Source organism: Gallinula chloropus (assembly GCF_964237585.1).
Source record: "Gallinula chloropus genome assembly, chromosome: 2".
Classification (NCBI taxonomy): Eukaryota; Metazoa; Chordata; class Aves; order Gruiformes; family Rallidae; genus Gallinula; species Gallinula chloropus.
The window spans coordinates 13,791,102-13,815,513 of record NC_140086.1 but is presented as its reverse complement, the minus strand read 5'-3'; the positions used below and the strand labels follow the sequence as shown (position 1 = coordinate 13,815,513).

The window sequence follows — 24,412 nt, the reverse complement described above, 5'->3', positions numbered from 1 at the left end:
ATAGGACAGAAACAGTTGGACTTGATGATCTTAAAGGTTTTTTCCAACCTTGTGATTCTGTGAATCTTTTGAATTTTCTTCCTTTTGTGGATGTTGCCACATGAATTTTGCAGAAGGTCATACATTAGAAAGGGAGAACACTGCTAGGTGTTCCAATACTTCACCAGGTTTGTGTGAGATTGTCTGTCTGTTCCATCCCCCTGCCATGGGCTGGCACATCTTTCACTAGCTCTCTGGTTCAGATTTAATGTGCTTTTGCACAAATCAACGCAGGTCTTTCCCACTCTGAAAATACCTACTTTCATCCTGCTCCAGTTCGTACACCCCAGTGCCTCTTCCATCCCATGGACTCCTCAATTATAAAAGATGAGTTTTCAGGACTGGAAGTGTTGAGCCCATCTGATCAGGAAGAAGAGCAAATTGGAGTCAAGGATTAATTAGGAAAAGCATCTTAGCAAATAGGAGAGGGACTTCTTCAATTTTGAAATTTTTTTTCCAATTAATGAACGTGTCCTGACAACTAAATTCACCACCTCCTGTCCACGCAATCCTGATGGGCACAGATAGATCCTAAAGTAACTGGTGTAGTTTTTTTTGTGGGTGTTTTGACTGACATCGATCTCAATCCTTTTAAAAACTACTTTACAGAATTCTTGCATTTGGGAAGTTCCAAAAACACTTCGACACAGGACTTGTGGTATTAAAAAAAAAAGATACATTTATTTTTAATTCTGTAGGTAGTGAAATGCACAAATTGGGGTTTGATGAGAGGATCAGCAGGGTCACAAGAAGGGACCACGTTTAAAAGGTATCTAAGGGCTTCTGTGATCTTTGCTAGCTACCTATGTCAATATTGAGAGGAGAGTGGTGTTTTAAGGAAAATTCTGTTCCCTAACACTTGATAGGCCTCCATAGATCTGCTGCCAGTTTTTTTGAACCTAGCAACTTTGAAAATGTTGATTTACATCACCTCTTCTTTCTGCCTTTACAACTAAGGCAGGCCCTATAGCTTTATTTAGAAATCACCCATCATTAGTAACCACAATCACTTAGTAGACATATTTACAAGGTAAGTGACAGTGGGAAGTAATTAAGTTTAATATAAATCGCACTCAATTTCAAATCTGCAGCCTTCAAAATAATAATTATTAGAAACTGCAGATTCTATAAAAAGATGCAGTATTTATAGCTGGTTCTTCTTTCTTTTCTAGCTTAAACACATTAAGTCTAGTGGCGATTAAAATTCCCTGCCTGTTCATCTTATTTGTTTTAAAATAATTTTCTTCCTGTGGTGTGCTTCATTGCAAATCACCCACTGCTTTTATTTTTGTGGTAAGATGTTTGGCTCTTGGTTGATGATGAGGAAAAGTTCATTGTTGTCCAAAACAGCCGCTTAAGTGGCTGTGGATTTCTGCTAAATCTGTGTTTTATAGACCAGTGCCTAATGACGTGTGCTTTGTTTCACAGGTGTCATGCAGGTGACAGGTCTAGTGGTGGAGCTGAAGGTTACAGCCCAGGTGGAAGTTCTTCATTAAACAGAACGGAGTAAAATAATCCAGGAAGGTTGCAAGATCCATTGAATTCAGTGTTCACCCTTTTCAAAGAAAAGTCAGTCATCGTTTGGGACAACAGCCTGGTGCCAGCAGCTGCCATGGCTAGCAAAAGAAAGTCAACGACTCCCTGTATGGTGCGTACTTCTGAAGTTGTGGAGCAGGAAGGTGCCGAGGGCACAGAGGCCCCTAAAGAGAAGGGGTCTGGTGGACAGCAGCAGGACTCCAAAAAAAATTGGCCTTCAGAAAGCTCAGTCAAAGACTGCGAAGTGGTGGAGGCGAAACCCCCAGCTGAAAATCAGTCTAGGAAACCCCAGGGTGGCTATGAGTGTAAATACTGCCCTTACTCAACGCAAAACCTAAACGAATTTACAGAGCACGTTGACACTCAGCATCCAAATGTCATTCTGAACCCCCTGTACGTCTGTGCTGAATGCAACTTCACAACCAAAAAATACGATTCTTTATCTGACCACAACACAAAATACCACCCAGGAGAAACCAACTTTAAACTGAAATTAATTAAACGCAATAATCAGACTGTTCTAGAGCAGTCCATCGAGGCCACTGCTAACGATGTCACTGTCGCAAGCAGTGGGCTGGAAACCGCAGAGTGTGATGACTCGCTTCCTGGAGGAATTAGCGCGAGTAAAACGCCAATGATGAAACTGGGAAAGCCTAAAGGAGAGACCAAGAAGGGTCCCAAAAAGCCAGAAGAGGGAGTTACAGAAAACCACGTGGACGGCGCTCTTCCCCGCATCGTAACTGAAGCCACTGAAGCTATTGCTTGTATAAATGGAGACCTCCTTCATGATGTGTTAGCCCACGTTATGCCCTCTGTACAGCTGCCACCAAATATTAACCTTGTCCCCAAGGTCCCAGTACCTCTGAACAGTACCAAATACAACTCAGCACTGGACACTAATGCCACTATGATCAACTCCTTCAATAAATTTCCTTACCCAACGCAAGCAGAGTTGTCATGGTTGACAGCTGCATCAAAACATCCAGAAGAACAAATCCGCATCTGGTTTGCTACGCAACGTTTGAAGCATGGTATCAGTTGGTCTCCTGAAGAAGTGGAGGAGGCAAGGAAGAAGATGTTCAATGGTACTATTCAGGCGGTTCCACAAACCATCACTGTCCTGCCAGCTCCTTTGACAACTGCAAAAATGCCTCAGCCCATCATCCAGACAGCTTTGCCTTGTCAAATACTGGGCCAGACTGGTCTGGTTTTGACTCCTGTCTCAAATGGTTCAACTGTTTCCTGCTCGCCAATTACGCTTGCTGTTGCCCCAAACCAGGGGCAAAAGAGGACAATACAGAGCTTATCAAGTGCCCCAGAGGCCAAGCGTCCTCACGTAGTTCAGGTGCCTGAGATCCCTGCCAAGATGACTGCTGTACCGCTGACGCCAGCCAGTGAGCGTAAAAAGACCAAGGAGCAGATAGCAGAGCTGAAGGCCAGTTTCATGGCAAGCCAGTTTCCTGACGATGCAGAAGTCTACCGGTTGATCGAAGCAACAGGTCTTTCTAGGAGTGAGATCAAGAAGTGGTTCAGTGACCACAGGTACAGAAGTCAAAGGGGTGTTGTTCACATCCCTGGCGATGCTTTAGGGAAAGATCAAGTAGCACCTTCAGCTGGTCGACACAGCCGTTCATTTCACCCATACCCAGATTTTACTCCCCAGAGATTCAAAGAGAAAACCCAGGAGCAGCTGAGGGCCCTGGAAGAGAGTTTCCTGAGATGCTCTTTTCCTACCCAAGGAGAATTGGAGAGGCTTCGAGTGGAGACTAAGCTGAGTCGGAGAGAGATAGATTCATGGTTCTCTGAGCGGAGAAAGATAAGGGACAGCATGGAGCAAGCTGTCTTGGACTCAATGGGATCATACAGAAAAATTAAAGATCAAGGAACTCCCAATGGTGCAATAAGCCAGGCAGAACTGCTGAGTAGCTCTCAGCTCCCTGGTGCTTTATCGGGGTCCTCCGCCACACTGAAGAAAACCCAAGAGCAGATTCATCTACTGAAAAGCACGTTTGCAAGGACCCAGTGGCCATCCCCCCAGGAGTATGACCAGTTAGCATCTCAGACTGGGCTCACGAGAACTGAAATAGTTCGCTGGTTCAAGGAAAACCGGTCTTCACTAAGAACAGGGTCTCTTAAATGGATTGACCAGTACCAGCAGCAGTATGGTGTTGATGGTCGGAATGAACAAAGCCAGAAGAAGGGATCAAAACACACCGAGAGTCCAAAGAATGGTAACGAGGTAACTCGGCAGCATCACCAAGAGCATAAAAAACTGAATGAAGAGAATGGGGGGAAACTAGTGGTGAGAGCAAAAAGAGACTGTGAGCCACTGAAAGACTCTCTGTTGGGGAATCAAGCGGAGGGTACAGACAGGTTAGAGTGCAACAGCCACGACGGTCACGGCAGCGAGGAGAACGAGGAGACTGCTGAGGTCAACTGGGTGGAGGTGACGGTGGGCGAGGAAGACGCCGCATCGGACTGTACGGACAGTTGGAGCCATACGGCACCAGAAGGCCAGGCAGAGCTGGCAGACTTTGACTCTGAAAGTATAGCTGGAGACAATTCCCACGTATAGACAGGTAATGCTGATGGTGCGCTGTTTCTCTGAGCCTGCCCCTCTCTGGGTGTGCTTCCAGCATCCCGTAGCCTCTCTTCTGCATATATCCCTGGAGTCCATCCCTGCCTTAATCCTTGTGCCTGCTGGATGTCTGGACAAAAGGGAGACCCATCCTGCTTGTAAATTAGAGCAACTGCACAGTGTGGGGGAGGGTTTAGTGCCATTCTCCTTCTTTTTTGTCTCTTGGTGGGTTAAGTCTGTGATAAAGGTGACCTTTATTTATTTCCCCCACCCCCCCACCCTGCTCCAAGTGATCAGTCCTTAAAATTTCTGCCTTTAAACAACATATGTAACCTCTGCAGTGCTTGAGCCCTTTAAGGAAACAGTAAGTAATGCTAGTTGCTAATACTGCCCCTTGCTAACAGCTCATTGATCTCAGGCTGTGCTATGGCTGGGTTTGCACCTTGGATCCTCCCTTTGCAGCATCCTGCTCCACTCAGAATTAAAGGTTGCTGTGGGAAGGGCCCAGGACAGAGATGCTTCTTTATAAAACACCAAGTAAAAATAATTTTAAAAATAATGTTTTGGGGACTGAAGTGGCTCATGTAAATGTGCTCACTTCCTCTTGCAGGTGAGAACTATCTCTGACCTTGCTTTGTTCTGCTTGCTCACTCTAGAGGCTTAGGAAATGCCCCAGACTAAGCTGTGTGGGTGTTTTAGCAGCTGCTCTTCACAGGATCTTGAGCCTAAAAGCAAGCTGTAGGGCCTTTCTTTAAGGAGGTTCTGTGCAGTCTTTTACAATGTGGAAGGGCGTGATATTTGGAGACCTGAAGCCTGTTTCTGATCACAGTTTCACGGGTATAAATCTGGAGCAAGCACAGTCAGCGTTTCTTGACTTGCATGTTGAATTGGGTTCATTGGAGCCTGGAACGCTTTGTGCTCAGCATAGCAGAACCTGTCTCTCCCAGACTGGAGTCTCCTTAAGCTAGAATTCATCCCTCAGCACCCTCTGTTAACAACTGCAGTGAGAGAACACCTATTCTAGAAAGAGTCAGCAGTCCAGTAAGTACAATATATTTCAGCATTACTCATAAAATATTTAAAAACTAAGAAACAATCCAGATAGAAGTTCCTCCGCACTCCCATTGAAGACCTTCCTAACCGCAGCTGCCAGTTACTTGAACTGAACTGCGTGTTGCGGAGACTGGAGACCACCACTTCCTTGTGCAGTACTTGTCCTGGAGTCTCCTGAATGTTTTCTTGGAGTTGAAAAAGGAAATCCTACAGTGGTTTTATTTTGAACCATGAATTGTGTGTTTGCTCATCTGGAGAAATGTTATCGCAGCATTTGCACCTCAGAGTGAAGCTCTAGACTGTGATGCAGGGCACTGCCCTGCCTTATGCTTGTGGAAGTTGGTAATTAGGGATGTGAGGAGCAGGTTGTTACCTGGGTGGAAAAGGCAAAGATTAAAGGAGGAAGGACCCGGGAACCTCAGCCTGAGGCGTGCTGGGGTGCCACTCCTGTGCCGCTGCGTAAGAAAGCAGAGCCAGGGTAGAAGTTTCTTCCAGGGTTATTTCCCCCTTCTAGCTATAAATGTTCATACTGAGGAGAGGAAGCAGACACAGGGCTAGGAGGGGGAATGGAGAGGAGTGCAGGAGAGGTGGGGTTTGCCTGAAGCCACAGTTTCTTACAAACCTCTTGCACTGTGAAACCAAGCTCTGCAGCAACCCCCTTCCAGCAGCGTAGGTTCGGAGCTCGCATTTTTGCATGTGAGCAGCACGTAGGGTACGTCAGGGTGAGCTTCCTGCCTTCACGCCCTGGGCATGGTGATGGCTGTGAAGCTAACAAGATTGTTATCAGAAACTTTGATCTCAGTTAGAGATTTGCTGGGTTATCCTTTGAGGAGGAGCTTTCTGGTGGCTGTTGGTAAAATACACCTACTGAGAAGAGATGGACTGGAGCAGGGCTTCAGCTGCAGGAAAATCAGAGAACTGTTTTGTCCTGTGCTCTTTGCCTGTTTCTCAGCATGCTGGCCTGGGGACTTGACAAAAGCCTAAAGTCTCTTTCACTGTTTTTTTACTATCCCTGTAAGTCTCAGCCCAGGAACATAAGTGCCAGCTCTCCAGTGCCTGCATGGAGATGTTGTCACAGGCTTTGTGACACTAGAGCTGGAAGCTTTGTACCCCACACTGATGGGATCAGTGAAAAAATGCCAGCTACTGGCTCCTTTTTTCCTTCAGGATAAGTTGTGTAAGTCGATCTTAATTTTTAACTAAAACTCTGGTGTTAAATCAACAAGGTATTATCTTAGGTGACATCCAAGGTGTGACTTAAAAGCAAAGACTCTGTAAGACCTGGCAGCTTGTTTCTGCCTGCTGTTATATAAAAGTCTGATTTTTTTTTTTCCCAACATCTTACTCCTTAGTACCTTAGAGGGGTCATGTCACTGTCCTGGCTGCACACAGGAGGTGGACTGAAGAGCTGACAAGGGATGACTACTCCTGCCTTTCACTGCCAAACCCTACACTGAGCAGAAACATGCTCCTTTGATCCTCACAGTGTTGCTGTTTTCTGAGCTCAATGTGTGTAGTTTAAAGTGAACGTTTTCTGGTGATTAATCTCCATGCCTGTTGTTGGCTGAATTTGTGTGTGGCTTTTGTAAACCTGAGCTCCTCCAGACACTCTGGGTCACTCTCTGCTCCAGGTCGTAGCTTTAGGAGTCTGAAACCATTGTGGAGTATTTGTGTTACAGCCTAGACAGATGTCATGCTTTAGAAAATGGAGGTTTTCAAAACTGATCCGTGTTTGTCAAATGCTGCTGCAACTAGTGGGAGTTCCCCAGGTGCCTGGCCTAGGCAAGAGCAGGATTCACAGAGATGAGAGAAGGCTCTTACTAGGTCTGTATCCAGAGCTTTTGGCAAAACTGGATTTATTCCCCAGAGCAGCTCAGTGACTCTGGGAGACTTGTCCCCGTAAGGTACTGGGGCCTTCGAGATACAGAGTGGCTGCTGAGGGTGTACTAAAGTTCACTGAAAGGGCTCCACGTGCTGCATAATGATGGTGCCCAACTGGTCCATCAAGAGAGTGCTTTATAGCTCCCTTTATCAATAGAGGCACTCCTGCCTTCCAACAGTCTGGGGCAAAATTAGGTCTGTTGTCCCCATTTGCACAACCCTGACAAACAAACTGGACCTGAATGAAATACAGCAAATGGCAGCTCAGACAGGAGAGCAGGACCAGAGCATGCCAGAGTGGTTGGCAGGTACCCCTGGCTTTCTTCACAGCATTGTCTCCCCATGGGGTTTTCCCAAGATCGGTATTTCCTCAGTCCAAAGCTTTTCTGGTTTTCTCAGAAGCATACTTTTTTCCACCACCTCTGCTGTAAACTTTCTTTTTTAGAGTTGTCTCACGGTCTCCATTTTAAGCCCAAACCCTGCAAGATGTAGTCACCAGACTCCGTGGCTCACGGTGGGAGCAAAGTAGGTGGGTGCCCTGCAGAACATGTGCTCTGGTCTTGATGGCTGTGACCACTGCTCTGTGGCAGTGTGCTAGAGGAAAACTCTCTCTGGGAGTTGTGCACCAGGAAAAGCAGCCTGAAGGAAGTTACCAGCCCTTGCTTCTGCGGGACACATCATACTGGACATCAGAGGTGGTCTGAGTCCTCTTGGACCCTTTTCGGAGCACCAGGAGCTGAGATCACCCAGTTGCTGGTGGCTCCATGCGTTCCTCGAACATGTCTGAAACTGGTAAAAGTGAACAGCACTGGGGTTTCCCTGCCTGTCTGCCCAGGTTCTCCGTTTTCTTGTGGTTTGGGGCTTCATCCATGAAGTTAGCTATAGTGCCTGGTACGGGTGCTGAGCTCCAAGGCACCATCCTGAAGTCAGCGTGGGGTCGAGCAGTGGTCTTTTGCAGGTCACCCTAAGGCATTTCAGGGAGCGAGGCCGGAGTCGCGAGGACTCACCTCGCTGTTTCCAGGGGAAATGGCACGTCAGGCGCCTGACCTGTAACGCAATGAAAGACTTCAAAAGGGGAAGCAAAACCCAGTGCAGCCATTAAAGTTTTCATAGGAGCTGGGAGGAGCAGGGGGCTGTTTGAGGAAAGGGCTTTTTCTTTTCGCCATTGGTGTTGGTGCAGCCAGGTATGACCGCGTTGCTTCCTGTGCTGCAGAGCTCCCCGCTTTTGTGGGAAGTTACAGACCTGGTAGGAACATTCACAAAAGGTGTGAACTGCCAAGCTGAGCTCAGCTTCTGGTGGGCACTGCTGCAGGATGGGCGAGGAAGACGGTGCAGGAAAGCCGCCTCGTGCCGCTGTGTACAGCTCCACCCCAAGTGAGTGCTCGTACTTCTGGCACGTTTACACCGCAGTGGGGGGAAAGCGCTGAAGTGTAGAGCTATGCCTCTGTGCTGGGAGCTGGGCTATGTGTAGGTGGGGGGTAAGAATTTGAAAGGTGGGGCTTAGGGGGTGTTTTTTAATCTCTGGTCCATGGTGCGGCCTTATGTAGCTGCAGGACTTGTAGCAGAGACAGGGAGCTGCTTTGCAGGGCGTGAGCATGTATCTTGTTTTTCCCCATTGTCTTGCAGTTTGTTTAGCTCTAAAATCACACAAAAAAAAACATTTAATGAGAGGATTTGGGGGGTGAGACCTGAAGTCTTTAGCACCTTTAGCACCATTCGTCCTGTGGTCACAAAGTAGCTGCCCCAACCCATGTACACATCGTCTCTGATCCACCGTGAGGATCTGCCTGGGGAGTGACTCAAGGCTGGGTTGCATATCCCTGTTAGAAATCTGTAGGGGGTTATTTATTAGCTGGGTGTTACTTGCACCAAAAATCCATTGCCCTGCTGCAGTGTCAGGCTGTGGTAGGGACAGGCTTCCAGGTATCGTTAGCACAGGACACGGTGCTACTCCCTGTGCCGGGATGTAAACTGGACACCATGTTCGTTGGTGGCTCAGTTGTTTGTGGTGCCTTTCAAAAATAATCTGCTGCTCTCGTGACTTTTGCAGGGTTACTCCTCAGCTGCACTGTCCTGACACCGAAGGGGAGATGCTGTCTGAAAATAGAAGGAAGCTCTATTTTCCTGCCTGGGCTGGGATGGCGTGTGGCGACTCCAAGTCTCAGACTGCGCTCGCAGAGGCACAGCGAGAATACTCTCGTGGAGCATCGTCATGGGATCGTTTATAGTGCCAAAGTCCTACTACTGCATTAAAAAAAGAAAAGAAAGAAACAAAAGAAGAAAAGGGTCCTTGTACATAGGTTTCTCCTTAGCTTCTCTCCCACCCTCTTACCTGCACAGCCTCTTCCTCTACTGGAACAGATTTGTACTACGTGGAAAATTTTGTTAACTTTTTAATAGGTGCAGATTATTCTTGCATATAATGCCACTGCAGAAGTTGGGGGTTGGTTGGGGGGAGGGCAGCGTCTTTTCTGGGGGAGGGAGAGAGGAGATCTTTTTTTTTTCTGAAGCATTTTAAGACAGAGTTGCAATTTTTTTGGAGTCTTGTTGATGCAGATCAACGCCTGAGCCCAGATCCCCACCCTGGTTTACATTTCAGCCCACTTAAACGCGTTACGGGGTTGGGGAGGGTCATTCTGGAATGGTTGGGGGTTTGGGGGTTGTTTTTTTTTTCTTGTCGTTTTGACTTTTTTGGTTTGTTTTATGGTCACCTGCTACTGGTTGAAGTATCTACATCTCTGCTTTTCTGTGCTCCTACAAATTGAGTCTTCTCTGCTCCTGTACTTCACTCTTCACATGGCAGCCCGGCCGTGGGACTCTGGAGACTTGGCTAAACGCCTTTTTGTTCTTCTTGTTGTTTTCCTTTTTTTTTTTTTTAGCACTTTTTGTTTAAACATGCAGAACAACCCCCGGAGGGGTAGAGGGGTTGGAGCAAGGAAATTTAAGATGCTTCATAGTCTGAACTTGTTTGTGGTTTGGTTTTTTTTTTTCGGCTGGTCCAACGCCGGGCACCGTAACCAACAGTCTGCCTGCCAGCTTTAGGTGGTGTAGTGCACAACAGAAACTTCTGATTAATCCTTGCCACTAAATTTTTAGATTCATTTTAGGTTCCTGAGTGCACTTTTTTCTTTCAAATACTGCTGATTTGGATTTGTGGTGGGGGTGTGTATCCGTGCACGGGTGAGGATGAGGAGGGGGAGCAGGAGTGTGGGCACACAGGCAGGCGAGTGCAAGAGCCGTCCAGTGCGTTCCTCTGATGAGCTGGGTTCAGAAACCTTTCCCACCTTTCAGTACGCTGCACAAATACGATGCTAGGGAGTTTGAATAAATCCAACTTTTCTAACTTGTTGCTCATTTGTTGTAACTCAATAAAACAAAGGTTAAACATTTTGGTAACCTTTTTCTCGTATCTTTTTTGTTTCCCGTTTTATTCCATTTAAAACCCAAACTCAGCCCCCACCAGCTCTTCTTGGGGCGCAACAGCCGCAATTAGGGTTTTGAATGGTTTTGCAGTAATCGGCTTGGCAAATGCTACCCAGATTAAAGGGAACTTGGTGAAGGACTGATGTTTATTTCCTGTTAGGTAGCTCTTCCCTGTGTGAGAGGGTCAATGCCCGGGAATGGTGAGTTGGGAGGCACCTTTATTTTGGCTGCAGTCACAACCTGAATGAATGAGTGAACAAATGAATGAAAGGAAAAAAGAAGAACTTTTTAGGTGTGAGTCATGGGGACAGCTATTTTTATTAAGTGGTGGGTGGTGGCAAGAGCTCAGCAACTTTCCTTATACTGAAGTTGTCTGTCCGGTACCAAAAAGCAACCGGCTGGGGCCATGCCTGTGCTCCCTGCGTTTAGATGGGGCAAAGGCAGTCTGCACACGTGTTCTGCTGCTCAGCACAAGGTTTCTCACGACAGATGGTGTTGTGCATCATGCTCCTCTGTGTGTGGAGGCGGATGCATCCTTACCCCTCATGCATGCAAGCGTCAGGTGGCCAAAAAGAAACTGTCTCTGAGGATGCTCCTCCAGGACGCTGAAGTTGTAACTGAAACTAATTGCCACTTCTGTCTGCTTTGCTTACATGAGAGGATGCTAATATTTTAATTGCCCTTGTGTGCAGTTTTTAACAGCCGCTTGGCAGCTTAATATTCCACTTTGCATCTCTGGTGTCTGATGTGCACAGATGCCTGTGAGTCTGGGGCGCTGACCTACTTTGCTCAACCAGCAGCGCTCCCAGGGAGCTCAGCAGGAGGTTTAGAAGGAACAAGACCCACCTGGGTTTTCTGTATTTGTATGACCCCAGACGCTGTGGGATTAGGGACCAGGACCAGGGCTCTTTAAGATCCCTGCGATTCAAACAAAACAATAGCAGGGGCCCTGGAGCCTGTCGTGGTGCAGATAATGGAGCTGAAGCCCTCCCACAGCACGCGAACCGGCTTGCAGAAGACTGGCAGGGCCTCGGTGCCAGGGGCAGAGCAGCAGCACTGGAGGTTTGCACAGGCAGGTTGTGGTGTGATGCCAAACCTTCCCACGCCAGGTTTCAGCACGGACAGCAGATCCTGGGGCCCCTTTTTGGGGTTTGTTTTTTAAACCTTCCAGCAGCCCAGGGCCCCACGGCGATTGCTGCAGTGTGGCTGCCGGAGCGGGTTCACAAGCTGGGCAGCGTGAGCAGACTTTGTTCCTCATTAACACGGACGCGGTGGCTGCGCCTCTCGGCGTCCAGGCGGGAGGCACAATCGCGACATTGTTTGTAGGCGGCGGCCATTAGGGACGGCCTTGGCCCTGGGGTTCCGTCGCACATGGATGAAAACAGGCTGCTGACACGTAGTTTCCTCACACACAGCCTTGCCTCCCCCGTGCAGGAGCCTGGCGTTTGCACCACACAGGGGGCTGGGGACAGGTGCTACCGGGCAGGTTCCCCCAGGACCAGCTTGGGGTTTGATTGACATCTCTCACAGGTTTTAACCTAAGGCTCTTGAAATGTTCTAATCAGAAGAAATCTAGTTTACACCACACACACTCCCCACCCCGGGTGGAGGGGGTGTGCTTGTGCAACGCTTTTCTTAATGTAGCTTGTAGAAAAATCCATCACTTGGGCTCAAGGAACACCTTCCATTAGGTGGCCTCTACTTTCTTAATTTAGTCTGCTTCTGTGCTGACAAGAGGATGGGGCTTCATTAACCACAAAGAGACACAGACACATTCTCACTCTCTACTTCTGCCCAGCCCAAAAGATGCTGGGAAGGGTGCTCCTCAGGTGGCTCCTTGCTCGCTCAGAAATCTGGGAACTCTGTGTGTAATAACTCAGGCACAGTCTAGGACAGGTCAGGCAGAGGCTTCGTTAAATGCAGCGACAGTGAGGGAGAGCATAGAATAACAGCATGGTTCGGGGTGGAAAGAACCTTCAAAGATCATCTTACGCAACACCCCAGCCATGGGCAAGGACATCTTTCACGCTGCTCAGGTTGCTGAGTCCCAGCCAACCTGGCCTTGGGAAGTTTGGGGGCAGAAAGCTCAGCATATACAAGCCTCCCCCACAGCATGAGTCACTTTTCACCTTTTTTGTAAATTTTAAGGAAAAAAACCTTTTTGCTTTGCAACCACATCACCGTAGTGGCACCTCAAACCTCTAACCTCAAACCTCTGCTGTTGACCTTTGGGAATCCCATGCACTGCCTCCCTTCGATGCCAGTGAGGGGTGCGGGTGGCAGCAGCTGCCACGCGATGCCCAGCAGTTGCGAGGTTCGCTCACAGAAGGAGGGATGGCCCAGCACTTGTGGCCTGTCAGAGGCTGGCTGGGGCATGCAGCGTCATGAAAGAAATCTGAGTGGTTATGAATGCAATGATAATTACACAGCAGTAACACAAAACCTAGGCAGCACACAGGTAGAACAGCAAGTTTATGCCTTATATTTGCTGTTAGCAGAAGTGTAACCACTAGAACTTCCCCTATTACCAGCACATCACCCTCAGATTCAGTTTGGTAGCAAAAAGATCCTGGCATCTTCCTAATTGGGGAGAGGAATTATGGAAGCACACAAGGCAACACTGTAGAAAGTCCATTTGGCATTTGTGTAGCACAGGAAGCATACCACTGATGGCAAGGAAGTGGGTTTTTTTTTTAAGTACCTCCTGAAGAAAAAGAGAGACTTCAGACCACTTAGATGAGGGAAAGGGAGGACTCCTGTACCCATGTGCTGGGTGGGTAACTAATGATGGGTTAGCAGTTATGAATGGGGCCTATGATAACAGTCATAGTACAGCAGGAAAGGGGGCTGTAGAGAGCAGGAGAAAGGGAGATACACAGCGAAGGAGTGAAACAGCAGCAGAAAACCCAAGTGTTCCTCACTTGAACCATATCCCGATCAGATTACTGCAAGCGCCAGCGAGCGCGGAGAGCAAAGCTGAGTGACCGGGGAATTGTCACACCTAATCACACAGCACATGGCTTGAGCACTGTAAACAAAAGCAGGGGTTTTCCAGTGCTTGCTTCTTTCCATCACATCTGATGCTCCAAAATTAGTACCTGTAATGATATTACAATTCTCATCATTTAGATGTACTGTGAGAACCACACAGCCAGCAAATTGGCTGGGGCGGGGTGAGTGGGACATCTGCGGAGCTTCGTTGGTACACAAATCCATCCTCCCTTTACTCCCTTTTCGCTTTCTTAAAAGTCTACATCATCCCAGTGCAATATATCATGTCAAATTTAGCATGCAGCAACGTTAAGCTAAAAAAAAACCCCACTGGTTTTGCAACACGGCGATGTGAGAGCTGTAGGAATAATCCCCGAGTTTATGGACAGAGAAACTAGGAGACACAAGTCGTTATTCACAAGGCTGCAGAATAAAAATGTAATAAAGGCAAGAGCTGGAGTCTGCCTTGGCCTTGTCTTAACTTCCCAGCACGGAAGCTTCTTTTTATCTTCATATCAGATCATTGCTGTTTCATCTGTGGTTCTTATTCTTTGATCCAAAGCCTTTCCCTTTCCAAAAGGCAAAGACGCATGGGCAGAAAGAAGCACCCACATCTTGCATGATCCCAGTGGAACATCCCTCTTCCCCAGCCCAACTCGCTGGACAAAGCTTTAACTCCCTCCACCTTCAAGTTTCTCCCTAAGCATCTTCCCGGTTTCCCACTCCCTCATTTTGGGGGCACCTGCAAAAGGTGCTGGGTGCTCCCCCTAGCCTGACCCCTGTTTCTGGCCACCACTGCAGCTGCTCTCTTAATCCCATGGAGGGGGAATTTCTCCTCCTGGCATGCCCAGTGCTGCTTTATAACCCATTGGGAGGCACAAGTGGTAAATCCCTCTCGGTATTAAGCGCATCGCTATCTCCTCAGCTTTAGAGCAGCAGAGACGTTCAGCCTCTTCAGCCTCTCCAGACCACTCATGTCACATCACTAATACCAAAAGGCACCTCGTCATGCAGCAGCATTTAATGTACTTCTGTACCTAAATGTTTGGATCTGCCATATGTTGCTCTTCCACCACCTCCTAACCCCGGCGCTCCCTCTCCTCTCCTCTCCTCTCCGCGCTGGGGCTGTCAGCTCACGCTGCTCAGTGGTGATGCAGCAGTGAGGTGGCAATACCTGGCTTTGGCTCCTGACCCTGCACGTTTCCCAGATGCACGCTGAGCAGCAGCTTCAGACCTTACCACCCGTTAAACCCCTGCCTAAAGGCATCATCCCCAGCTCCTCTTCAATGCACCTGGGATTTCACACAAATTCAGGCTGTTCTCCCACGGTCTGCAGCCTAGCCCTCTGCTCCAGGTCCTCCCAAGGCACTCCTGAACACTAACCTTCACTTAGGTTGGCTGAGACCCATGGGTTGAAGGGCCATGCCCCCCAAACTGCCTCAGGCTGAGGGGTGATGCTGAGTCAGGGCCCTGAAAAGCCGGGAAGGCTCCTCACCACCAGGAATGTAAATCAGCACTAAATTGGATCGATTGATGCAGTTGCTAATTATTACTTGTGACACCCCAAGAAAGAGAGACAGGCACTGCCCATGCTAAAAGCAAGGGGCACAGCTGGAACAGCTGCCACAGAAAGAGGGCGGTGGTTTTGGCACCTTTAGCCCAACACAGAGAGAGAGCAGAAGTACCACGGACTGGGAAGCACAGCCCCAACTCTGTTCTTCAGCCCAAATTCAGCCACCACCAATTTTTAACCACAGCTGAGCAAAGAGCACCCACCTCAGGAGGGGCGGGGGGGGGGGGGGGGGGGAAGAGGGTGTGGGCAAGAGGTGGGCAATGGGTGAGTGACCCCCTGTCCCCACTGCCACCAGAGCCCGGAGCCAGGGGCTCAAGCCAAGCCCCACGCCCACAGCTGAAGTGCAGCACGTTCTAAGGCTCCTTATTAGGGATTTAAACAAAGGAATTTTAATCTCCCCCCCCTCCCCTGTTTAATACCAGCATTTGAATGTGGGGGGTGTGTGTGTGTGTGTGTGTGTGTGGAAATTTTAACACGAAGACACACGCTGAAGGTCAGGGACAGGCAAGGCTGACATTGTCTTCAGTAATATTAAAAGGAAGAGCAGCCCTGCTGTGTCAGAGCAGGAAAATGAATGCTGCTGCTCACTGGGAAGAAAGTTTCTCCATGCCCGGCTGCGGTGCAGGATTGCACAACGGAGACTGCTGCGGCTGGGAGCAAGGGGAATTAATTGCTTTGCTTTTTGAAGCATGGGCTGCTCTGCTCTGCTGTGCCAGCTTCAAGAACGATAAGCCCTCATCCAAGGAGCAGGGTTTCGTCCTCCAGCGCGGGAGCTCTGCCCATTTAAATCACAGTAGGCCGCCGAGTTTTCCTTTTGTTTCCTTGTGCCGTGGCCCGCGCTTGAACCCGGGCAGCACCGCTCTCCTCCCGGGCTCGCAGACACCCGCCTGACAGTGTCTGCGGGAAGGACACTGCCTCACGCATCAGCGATGGCCGCAGAGTGCCCCGGTGGAACCGTGTTGAGCACCAGCCCGGAGCCGCGGCTGCTGCGGCACATCACAGCCCCGCTGCAGGGACGGGGCTTTCCCAAACACAGAGTCATCTCCAAACCACCTCCTCTCGGGGGATTTTGCTTCTGAGGGCATCTCAGCATCTAGACAAAGATGAAGTACATCTCTCCGAGCGAGCAGGAGGGGGGATGAACAATGTCTTAGTGATGATGTGCTTGGCCTTTCAGGGGTTGAGTTGTTTTCTCAAGTTTCTTACCCCCCTTATTCGTACAGAGGGAGATTTCTATACACACACCCCCAGGGCTTGGGAACTGAAGGCACACAGGTTGCCACAGCTTTCCTCCTCTGCTCACAAATAGCTTCCAGGAGGCTCCTGGCAGGAGCGAGGTGGGTTTGCTCAGTGGACACACGGTGCTGGTACCGGGTGGCTGCAGGAGCTGCCGCACTGACCTTCCACAAGCACAGCCAATAAATAAACAATGATCACAGGGAGCTTCAGTACTGACTGTGGTGGTGACAGCCCTTCTGAACAAGTGTGATTCCCAGCAATCCCAGAGTCACTGTCACGGCCATCTGCAGCCTCAGTGTGCCAGCTGTAACTCCAGCCCTCCTCCTAGTCCCACCTTCTCACCAAAAGCTGCTGATCTACCTGAGCACACAGGCACGGGGCAGTTTTTACACAAACAGCTCCTGCTGCTGTGTTGCTAACAGACCTTCAGCAATATTCAACGAGCCTCATCCCAGTTCTGATGGTAGAGCCAAAAACCAAAGTCTGCTCAGCATCCTGTGCACTGATGTTCTTCACTGTCACAGCATAACTTTTTTTCCATATTACAAGTGTATGATTAAATACAAGAGCTACTCACAGCTTACCAGACGTTTACCATCCATAGCTCTGACTGCCCCACTTCCCCTGCCTTGCATAACTGATGTTCCTTTGTAGTTTGCTTCTCCTGAACCACAGCTACCAGTACCGAAGCAAGCCAAGAAACAAACTCACAGACCAGGGAGATGGGCATTTTGTTGGGACAATGTTCTTCCTGAATTAGCATGTGCAGATAGAAGTTTCTAAACGGACACTTGAACACAAGACAAATGCTTCAAACATGACCCAGCTCCTTAAAACCATCGTTATTCCAGTTGCAAGACAGATGCACAGGGTAGGGGGGTGGAAATTACACCTACATCCTGTCTGTTGCTGCTGCTATTCTGAAAGGGCACCAATACACTTCTTTCTTCTGACCTCTGCTCCCACCAGCGTTCACCAGTTCTTTACTGGGGCTGCAGTACCAGTCAGTGGCTGTTCTCTGGCAAACATAGCAAGCTGAAGCCTGACACACAGTGGCACAGTCAGAAATAAACCCAAGTCCACAGAACTGCCCCTATTTGGGCAACACACAGTTTATCATTGCTTCCTGCCCAGCAAGGAGCATCCGAGATTAAGGAAGGTTACCTTATAACATTTACTTTAACACAGCTTGAAATGTTAAGATACTCCTCTGAAAGGGGAGTGTAAGATACTCCTCTGGGCTTTATAGGCCAAGACAGCAAGTGCTGGTCTTACTGAGCTTAGCTTGGGTCAGAAGAATATCAGCAGTACAGCAAGGTACGTAGCCAATGTGAGTGATCCTGACAACAGCAACAGTGCTGAGTTAAAGCCCAGCAAATTTGGAGATGCAGTGTGTGGTCCTGCTCCTGTGCTCTGCCTGGAGTGGGACACACAGCCCTGCCATGCTGTTCCAGCCCCAACTGGTGGCTCTTCCTCGGCTGCCCAGTTCAGGTCCCAGCAGAGCCCCCCACAAGAGATGGAGCAGGAACAAACCCATCAGCCCACACAAGTGGGACTGAATTCCCTCTGGCCTTTCAGCTGTGGACACATGAAGACTAAGCTATTCTTAGCCTTTCCCAGGGTCTGGGTGCTGCCTTCACAGTCACAGAGGTGCAGTCACCTTCCTGCTGCTCTTTTCTGAAGATTCCTCTGTCTCTCCCTCCCCTCCAGCAACGTGCCCACACATCCATCTCCAGGCTGGTTTATTTCCTTGAGCAGCCAGGGGTCATGATTAATCACACCATTTCCATACTCCATTTCCCCACTCACTGTCCCGTGCCACTTGTGGAGAGCCTTATCTTTATGAGCTAGTCTTATCAGGGCTGGATTACACATTAACAGAAAGTCTCCTTACTCAGCAGGATTGCCTCAGGATTGCACTGCCTTCAGCTTCAGAGAGCAGCTCTGTGGAGCGAGCCCCGCGCTAGAGCCAGCCTGGAAGTCATCGATCTCATTTATGAGAGGACAGGGGAAGCTGCAGGATGACTTTGAGGAGCTGGCAGGAGCAGATGTAGAGGACAAAACGTTTCTGTAGGGGAAAGAACACATTAGCCTTTGTTGTCTGCACTGGCATTAACTTACACAGTAACTATTTGGTCCTGGTGAGCTGTGCTTTAGCTGGAGCTATAAAGCTATCTGAGATCCTTCAGCACTGGGACAGCATCCAGCTGAAATGTCCCCCTGTCCACTTAGCTGCTCATCAGATAACACAGCTGGAGAGCCTATTGTCACCTCCCCACTTTCAAGAAAGCAGACTGGTACAGTTCTTAAGAGATTTACTAGACACTCAAGTGCAACACCACACCATGTACACCATGCACCTTGCCCAGGAAAGTTAAATGGCACCAGTTTGTACCAATTCCTCTTGCTTTTCCTCCTTTTCTTAAAAAATTACATTAGGCAGAAGAATCCATTATTTGAAAAGGACAGAGAGATTGGCACAAGAGGGGAAAAAGGCACTTAGAGATGAAAAAAGCTGTTTCTTAACAGGTGGCTCTGTGAACCTCCAAAAATCCACCTCTTGTGAGGGCAGCTGACCATCCAAGGACCCCACAAGCCTGGTAAGAGCTCCCAGTGCCAGACAGGCCAGGTGAGAAGCAAGCAGAGCTCACTGCTGGGTTAATGGCAGCTTCCCCCCCCTCTTCTGCTAGGGAAGATTGCTATGTCTGCAATGACATGCCACCACCATGGCCCTTCACACTCCACTGCTCCCAAAACAGCCTGCCTACCACACGTGTCTTCCTTGGGCAGCTCTGCAGAACAAACAAGGAGGTCTGGAGGATTCATAAGATGCTCAACTCACACAGCTAGAAAAAAATCAGGTAAGACTGAAAGCACAACAGGTCTTCTTCTGAGCTGGCAGCAGCAGGCTCCAAACACATGGATGGCACTTGAGAAGTACTCAGAGTTTCACTAGTTACAGTCATCAGACCACCTGAGGGAGCAAGTAGCTGATACCCAGAGAAGAGAGATGGATGTAAGCAAGGGAAGAGGCATTAAACTGGTTATCACTTACATGGGAGAAAAAAGACCAAGGTTGGTAATTTACTGCCTGTGTGACAGCCAAGAGAGGAGGCAAGACAGAGATTATGAATTGCTACAGAACCAGTATTGCTACTGGGCACAGGATTTTAAGTATCAAGACTCAACTTCTGAGAAAGGTTTGGAGCTCTTCTTTATATCTAATGGCAGTCATGTCAGGCAGTGGATCAAGAGTCCCTGTTACAGCTGCTCAGGCTCTCTCAAGGGACAGGGCTTTTCCCTTTGTGGGTTCTTCTGACGATGCCTGAGTGTCTTCCCTACCTCTGCAGAACACAGGCAGCAGGGGCAGGTACAACACAGTAGAGCTGAGAACATCCTTCTTCCTCCTGTGCTATTTGGACCTAATTCTTTGAGTGCAGTTTCAGATCCAAAAGAAGGGAGGGAGATTTAGATGAAATAATACTGCTCCAATTGAAATACACAGGAAAACTAAAAATTGGACTGTAAGTACCCCAATGAGAGCAGCAGAGATGCCAGAAAGCTTGCACCAGGAATGCAGAAACTCTCTGTCTGGAAGTTACTGATCCTTAAACCTCTCCAGCTACTCCCCACTTGCAGAGGAAAGGAGATAGAACCTGTTGACAATGATCCCAGTTAGGTCTCTTTCCAGCACACAGGTCTTGCCTCGGGCAAGAGTCGCCAAGATCCATCTTTTACTCAGTGTTGTACAAAGCCACTGCCACCATGCTTCTGGAAACAGAGGCTGCACAAGTGTTCTGCCCCAGCCTCAAATAGTAAGCTCTGATTTCAGCTTCTAAGGGCTGATTTGAGCTCTAAAAGTAAACAGAAAACTCATAATCTCTTCCAACTGAACAATGGTTTTAGAAATAAAAACCTGGAGCATTTAATCCTCATCAGTATCATCCAAATGAAATAGTGTCACATTGCAAAGTACCCCTGCACACCCACAATTTCTTTCCAATACTGTTCCAGGGAAACCTGCACATGCTGCAAGCACACACGAGTCTGCTCTCCAGCTAGGACTTCCCCTCCACACCCTTTGGGAACAGCAGTACACATCCCTAAAGACTTCCCTGAAACTCCCTGGGAAAGGCTGCACCTGAGATGTACCAAACCAGGGGCTCCTCAAAATGATTTGGCCACAACTTCATCCTTGCCCGTCCTACTCCCTTCTGGGTTGTGCAACTCTACCAGCTCAACACTGCCAGCTAAGGTCAAATGGAGAAAGCTGTCACATCATGCCTGACATGCCTCTCCTTCCTCTTAAGTTAGTTCCCAAATATTTTAGGGTTTGTGTGTTTAAATGCATTGGTCTCCCTGGGGACCTGCTGCCCCTGGCTATGTGCACCTTGGACTCCTAAAGCCAAACCAGACATCAACACAGCTAGGAGAGGAGCACACCCATCCCCGTGAACAAGTGAAGATCGTGCTTAGGTCAGCTACCTGCTGCCCTTTAATCCACAGCCAGTCCTGGTACTAAATACACAACATTCCTTTTAAGAAATAAATGTAAACATTCGGATGTAGGATGACTGCTTGGGGCAGGTTTTCTTTTTAAACAGTCCCTCCAGTTGCCGTGATCTTCATCACGAAAGACCTACAGCTGATGGTTAGCAGCCCAGAGGAACTTGGCCTTAAGAGGAGATTTGAGCTCTAATGGCATTTTGCAAAGGCTTTGTCCTCTGGGGACAGGGGAGCCACAAACAAAAAAAAACCCAAACCACCTCCAAGCACCAGAATTAACATTTCATCATCATTCCCCCACCCCCCGCCAGCAATATCCCGTTGAGGCCTTGCCAGCATCCCACAGTTACAGCTCCTTTTATGCAACTTTTGCTCACAAGTGTTGCAATCACTCCCCCTAGGATCATGTTCCAGATGATAGAAGGGCGAGCCACTGCTGCAAACAGAACTCCTTTCATCACCAAAAAGTGTGCTTGAAAAGTGTAAGCACCTAAAGTGTGTTCATCTTTCAAGCCTAGAGAACAGCACTATCATCACCTTTTAGATGCAACTACTTTCTGCTTGATTTGCACACATTACACCTTATTAATACACGTAATTAATAAAACCATGACAACAGACTCAGTTGTAAATTTCAAGTCACACTGTTACTACCATCCTTGGCAAAATAAGTATCTAGGGATACAGAGAAGAAGAGCCACCGACTACTGCAGGCGATGGCAACGCTGAGCACATCCCCTCCAAAATTAGTGCTCTGCCACACTACAGCCAAGTACAAACTGATTCCTCACCCTCCAGCACAGAACTAGGGAGAGTACCAGCCATCTTCATGTTATGGATGCAGAACAGGATTACAAAGCCATTAGGTGGCTTGCACTACTGGAAGCTTCAGACTGTAAATTAGCGTGCATCTTTCCAGCTCACTACCTTAACCACCAAGGCGAAGCCGCCTTCCTCCCCGACACAGAGGTATGTAAACAGAGAAGGAATCTTGTGTGGCACTGCAAACAACATGCTACTCTGAAAATTAAAGCCTCTCAGTTTTCCTAATGCGACAATTAGATGACAAAACGAAGCAACAGGTCCAGTTTCTCATTAAGTCACTGGCAACACCACATTACCCAGTCGTGTGGAGAGGAGCTGTTGCCAAGACCACGCGATAGGAATGAAAGATGAGGTGGTGTAGAAGCATTTATTTCATGTTCCTGGCTGTTGTGCTGGCTGCTCGTGCAGCTGGAGAAAAATCAGAAGGCCCACAGTTGCCACATGGTGCTACTGGTGTATTCAGTACAGACCAAGACTTCCCAGCTCAAGCAGCACACCAAATTCACAGTGCCTTGTACACCAAGTCCATGGCCTTCTCTGGTCCCTCTATGGCAACAAAGAGGAAAAGTGCAATCAGATGAACAACTAGGACCAGAAGAGTCATTCAGAGGACGCTCAATGTGTCTCCAAATCAGCTGAGGTAATGGCCTCAAAAGGAATTCTGGCAGCTGTGCACATCAGGCCGGACAGAGAGATGGTATCACAGAATACCAAGCTTATCCCTGGGAAAAGTAAGTGATCTCTATCAATCCTGCAATGTTTGTGGGTGAGTAGAAGGGTACTTCCTCTCAGAGGACAATAAAGAATGAAGTACATCAAGTACACCAAAAACCCCAAAAAAGCTGTCAAATGGCAGTAGCCCAGGAAGGACACTGACTGTCAAAACTCACACTGATAAACAAAGAAAATACCTTTATGATTTTGGAATTGATCAGAGAAGACAAGACTCCCACCCAAAAGCAGGTAATTTTCTGGAGTACGTTTATCGAAGCAGGAGATGGTGTCACAGTGGAGCTGTCAGACATTCCCCAGAGACGTCCAGATCACAAGGCTTGTCTTAAACTGAAATATGATTTAGCAAAACAGAGACAGTAGCAGAGATTAAAACTTTAATTTAAAAGTTTGCCAACAAAAATTGATTACAAAAAGGGCAGTTTATCTGTACAAAATAAGAAAGGAGATACTCATTTAACAGGAGACTGCCATTGTCAGCATACACTGGAGGACAAACAGTGCTTCAGGTCAAGTGACAAGTGAGAAACAAACTGAGCTCCTAATATGGAACTCTGAAGTGAGCTTTCCAGAAACGAAACTAAATTGACTTGAATCAGCTCAAAAGTTAATCAAGACTTACCAAAAGTCTACTTTCCTTGCAAACTTTCCTCTTAATTCAGAGAGGGAGCAAGTACTAGAAAGCAAGACCCAGCACAGCACTCTGGTCCAGGACAATGACTTTTGCCATCCTTCCTCCCACCCAAGCCTTCCTTCTGGCCTGCTACACAAAGATGTTTGGCAATTTGAGTGTGCCAAGTTGTTAGCTGAGTCACAAACTATCACATCTTCACTTAACAGTTAGATCCTGACTCCAAATGAAGACAAATCCTTTGGAGACCATGATATAACTATGATTAAAAGGAACAGCTGCATCATAACTCCTATAAAAATGATGGTTCTCAGACTTTTCAAGTTATTGTCAAGTAACAGCTGTCGGTCAACGATAGATGGGTACTTACAACACTGCAATCCTCTTCTACCTACTGTTTTATATAAAGAAAGAGACAAGAGCATCTTTTAAAATTATCACTGAATAGACAAAAGCAGTAGGTGATTTCTGAACTCTACATTCCTGTAAAACACAAGACACACAATATGATCAGTATCAGTTTTCTACATTTTTCCCACCATCCAGAACAACAAAACTGAGCTGCTGGGAAGAAATGGACCGTGCTTTTTTTTTTTTTCAAGCAAGCCAAGTGAAAACCTCCAGTCACCACATAGTATTTACAAGTTTTTAAACCTTCATAACCCATGCACAGTGAAAGAAACAAAATATTTATTTAATTTTTTGCCCAGATTCACTTCACCTATTTATAGATGCCCAGGATACCTATGCTGGGACAGAATGGCCTTCTGTGCCCTATCTACCTAGCAAAGAGACAGACAGGGAAATACAGTCAAGCACTTGAATCTCACCCTCACGATGGTACTCTTCTTCCTCAAACTGTAACACAAAGAGGGAGCAACTATACTCCAACTTAGGAGCCTTGGTTAAGCTTCGAGTAACTGTGTTCCTTGCCTAAGCGTTGCTGTTTGCGAACCTAAGTCTTACTTTACTCACCACCAGCTCCTGCCTAGGGGAGTCGGGGACAGCTACCTTGCACAAAGGCTATGAGACATGCAAGAGTCCTCCTTGCAGCTGGGAAACCCAAGAAAAGAAAGAACCCTGAAGTCCACAACAAGTTGGTGTTACAGCTTCCTTGATCTTGGCCACCAGGAACCCAGTAGAAGCAAAACTACTTTGCAGAATCACTCCCTTTTAAACATTTCACCAAAAAAAAGCACAGATACTAATAAACAGTGCATGAAATTTCTTACTTGACAATGAAAGAGTCCCGCAGTAAAGCAATCTGTTCTACTGTAGCTTGATCCTGGAAAAGTTTATTTCCAGCTTCGATTCTTTGATGTCTTAAAGCTTGCAAGAGAAAGCTGAAGATTCAGTTAAACATAACGCTGCAGCCAGTAACCTTTACATTAACCACAATGATATG

General features: G+C 47.8%; 1 protein-coding gene across 1 annotated transcript; it reads left to right on the top strand.

The window, feature by feature from the left end:
* Positions 1–1,651: 1,651 nt before the first annotated feature.
* On the top strand, positions 1,652–10,784 carry ZHX2 (zinc fingers and homeoboxes 2; the record flags this gene model as incomplete). The annotated part of the gene is made up of 2 exons (XM_084280028.1): positions 1,652–4,154; positions 9,138–10,784. One exon carries the CDS (start codon positions 1,652–1,654, stop codon positions 4,148–4,150), a length of 2,499 nt encoding a protein of 832 aa, XP_084136154.1. The 3' UTR covers positions 4,151–4,154; positions 9,138–10,784.
* Between the last annotated feature and the right edge of the window lie 13,628 nt (positions 10,785–24,412).